This window comes from Mandrillus leucophaeus, unplaced genomic scaffold (assembly GCF_000951045.1).
Source record: "Mandrillus leucophaeus isolate KB7577 unplaced genomic scaffold, Mleu.le_1.0 Scaffold716, whole genome shotgun sequence".
In the NCBI taxonomy this organism is placed as follows: Eukaryota; Metazoa; Chordata; class Mammalia; order Primates; family Cercopithecidae; genus Mandrillus; species Mandrillus leucophaeus.
The window spans coordinates 358,687-362,454 of record NW_012107764.1 but is presented as its reverse complement, the minus strand read 5'-3'; the positions used below and the strand labels follow the sequence as shown (position 1 = coordinate 362,454).

General features: G+C 53.7%; 1 protein-coding gene across 1 annotated transcript in view; it reads left to right on the top strand.

Moving 5' to 3' along the window:
- E2F1 (E2F transcription factor 1) overlaps positions 1 to 3,768 on the top strand; it is a 22,711-nt gene that overhangs the window by 13,045 nt on the left and 5,898 nt on the right. Inside the window, exons 2-3 of the mRNA XM_011965165.1 lie at positions 643 to 789; positions 1,141 to 1,360. Of these exons, the coding sequence (XP_011820555.1) occupies positions 643 to 789; positions 1,141 to 1,360 (367 nt within the window). The remainder of the gene's footprint in view (positions 1 to 642; positions 790 to 1,140; positions 1,361 to 3,768) is intronic.

Sequence of the window (3,768 nt, the reverse complement as noted above, 5' to 3'; positions counted from 1 at the left end):
AGCCAGGATGGTCTCTATCTCCTGACCTCGTGATCTGCCCGCCTCGGCCTCCCAAAGTGCTGGGATTACAGGCGTGAGCCACCACGCCCGGCCTAAACATTTCTTACATAGTTTTTGTGGGTCAGGAATTCAGGGAAGACTTATCCAGCTCTGGCTTGGGGTTTCTGGAGGTTCAGCCAGTGTTTGGGGTCTGGCTGCTAACAGAAGTTGTGACTAAGTGTTGCTGTTGGGAAGAAGCTACGGTTTCTTGCCTATCATTGGGGCTACTTGAATGTCCATATGACATGGCAAAGTGACCTAATACAGAGCAAGGAGGAAGCTCCAGTGCCTCTGACCCAGTCTCAAAAGTGACACGCCATCCCTTCCACCACATTCCATTCATCAGAAGCAAGTTACCAGATCTAGCTCATAAAGAGGAGGAGAATTAGGCTTCATCTTTTGAAGGAGAAGGATCAAAAAGTTTGCAGATGTGTTTTAAATCCACCACTAGACCCCAGAGAAGTGGTGAAAATTGAGTGTCCTGTGTAGTAGGACTGTGACTTTCAGGCTGTGTCTTCTCTGATCTCCCTCAGTCACACACTCAGGCATCCTGCTAGAGAAACTGAGGCGGGGGTAGTCCAGAGGCACCCAGCCTTCAGCCAGGTCTCTTCTGGCCTCACTTCTGGTTACTGGGCATCCTCCCATTGTTTTCGCCACAGGTGAAGCGGAGGCTGGACCTGGAAACTGACCATCAGTACCTGGCGGAGAGCAGTGGGCCAGCTCGGGGCAGAGGCCGCCATCCAGGAAAAGGTAACTATGAAGCTTGGGCTGGGCAGGCCCCCTGTGACCAGGCCCAGGTTAGGGGTGTGAACAGACAAACAAGTTTGCAAGCTAACATCTGGCTTGTCGGGCTTGAGCCAGGCCTCTGAGGACCCTGATGGGCAGTGGGAGTGGCCACCTGGCTTGGTTTCTCCAGGCCCTGAGGGGTGAGGAGTTCCCCGGCCAGAAGAAGAATGCTGTGGTTGGCCTCGCCAAGGGGAAGGAGCTGGCTGTCCCCCAGCCCCTATCATCCTGCGGCCCTGCCCTGCCAGAGTAGCAGGCCTGGCTGGAGGTGGGGGTGGATGCTGAAGGGCCCTGTCTTGCCTGACCACACCCCCGCAGGTGTGAAATCCCCGGGAGAGAAGTCACGCTATGAGACCTCACTGAATCTGACCACCAAGCGCTTCCTGGAGCTGCTGAGCCGCTCGGCCGATGGTGTCGTCGACCTGAACTGGGCTGCTGAGGTGCTGAAAGTGCAGAAACGGCGCATCTATGACATCACCAACGTCCTCGAGGGCATCCAGCTCATTGCCAAGAAGTCCAAGAACCACATCCAGTGGCTGTAGGTACCGGCCACACAGGAGGGCAGGCACACCTGCCCATGCCAGCCTGGAGGAGCTGCTAGTAATACCCACTGTGGCTGCCTGCATCACCATCTTACAGCTAGGGAAGTGGGCTCAGAGAGGAGAGGTAGCTTCCCTGAGATGTTAGATGGTAAAAAGCACACAAATGTTACATATCCACCTCACTTGTAGCTTTACTTTTTTCTTTTTTCTTTTTTTTTTTTTTTTGAGAAGGAGTCTCGTTCTGTTGTCCAGGCTGGAGTGCAGTGGCGCGATCTCGGCTCACTGCAAGCTCTGCCTCCCAGGTTCACGCCATCCTCCTGGCTCAGCCTCCGGAGTAGCTGGGACTACAGGTGCCCGCCACCACGCCCGGCTAATTTTTTGTATTTTTTTAGTAGAGACGGGGTTTCACCGTGTTAGCCAGGATGGTCTTGATCTCCTGACCTCGTGATCCGCCCACCTCGGCCTCCCAAAGTGCTGGGATTACAGACTTGAGCCACCGCGCCCGGCCTGCTTAACTCTTAAGAACCTAGAAAGTTGGGCCAATATAAATATATTGCCCTGTGATAGTGTTTTGCTTGTCTGTATGTGTGAGGGGATTCTTGTCAACCTGCCTCGGTCCTTGACAGCTGTGTGGTGTTCAAGGGGCTAAACAAACACAGCTTTCATGACCCCCTTCATGGTTGGGTGTTCGAGTCATCCAGATTTTTTCACCAGGGAATGTCTTCACCCCTGCGTTTCAGGGCCCCTGTGCCAGTGTTTAGGGAGAAGTGGCAGAAATGGCATCCACTTAAGCCTTTGTTTTAGGGCGTGGCACTGACCTGCCTTCAGGGGTGGCCAGGGGTGGGGATCCCAGGGAGAAGGCAAGGGGTGCAGATGGCAGGAGCATGCTAGGGTTTGGGCCCCAGGGGCAAGTATGGAGGGGGGTACATTCTGGCTGGGCTCTGGGGAAGTGGGGCACATGGTGGGTATGAGTGTGGGCTCTGTACCAGCCTGCTAGGGTGTAAGTCCTGGGTCCACCTCGCACTCTGGCCTCTCTGAGGTGGAGGCCATCATAGTACCTGCCAAAAGGTGGCGGAAGGGTTGCAGGGGAAGCAGTTGAGTACACAGTGCTCAGAGCACAGTAGCTCTTCTTTCCCCTTCAAAAGTCGGTGAATGTGCACAAGAGGTAGTGGTTTGTCAGCTTGGAGGGGGTTCATTCAGCAAACATTTGTTGATGCCAGGCTCCATGGCAGACGCTATGGATTCTGAGGTGATTCAGATGCCTCTGAGGGTGAGACAGATACATCTGCAGAAATGTGTAGGGAGAGACAGAATGTGGCAAAAGGTCGGGTTTGAGGCAGTTCAGAGGGAGAAGAGGTGACATCTCCTAGCTGATGGGTAAGGTTTCTGCCCACAGAGGTAGAGGGATCAGGTGCGAAGTGGGGCGGGTGGGAGGGATGCAAGGACAGTCTAGATTTCTGGGAAAACGTGACTTGGGTTCCTCTAGAGAAGCAGTGGCAGATGAGAGTATGAAGGCAATGGCGAGCTGGAGGAAGGCCTTAAGCAGGGGCGGAAGCATGGTAAGGTTTGTAGGAGGACTGGCTGCAGCAGAGGCAGGGAGACCAGTGTGGAGACTGCTCAGCAGCCCACGGGGGAGGTGGTGATCGCCGTGGTGATGAGGAGTTCTTGGCAGCTGCATGTGAGGAGGGTGACAGGTGGGGCTGAATACAACTGTAGCTCAGGAAACCCTGTGGATAGTGGAGGGAAAGATCAATCTGGTTTTGGTCTGGGTGCTTTTGAGCAGCCTGTGATACCTCCAGGACCGTCCCAATCCTGGAGTGTCTGAACTAAGCCAGAGTGCTTAGAGCTTGGGTTCTTCCTTAGACCGTCTTGGGTACAAATCCTGGCTCTACCACTTCCTGGGCCTCCCTGGGCTTCAGTTGCCTTATCTGGAAAATGGGGCCATTTTTATGCTGCTAGTCCATTGAATGGAATGAACTAACGGATGCAAGGAACTTGATGAGCACCAGCTGCTATAGATTAGTCATGCGTATAGATTAGTCAAAAACCAGAGAGAAGGTGATTTGGCCAAGGGACCTATGGTAACCAGTGGCTTAGCTGGGCATGGTGGCTGACTCATCCCAGCACAACTACAGTGAAGACTGAGGTGGGAGAATGGCTTGAGCCCAGGAGTTTCAGACCAGTCTGGGCAACACAGGGAGACCCCATCTCTACAAAAAATACAAAAATGAGCTGGTCGTGGTGGCGTCCTCCTGTGGTCCCAGCTGTTTGCAAGGCTGAGATGGGAGGATTGCTTGAGCCCAGGAAGTCCAGGCTGCAGAGAGTTGTGATCACACCACTGTACTCCAACATAGGCAACAGAGTGAGACCTGTCTAAAAAAGAAAAAAAAATAGTGGCTTAAAA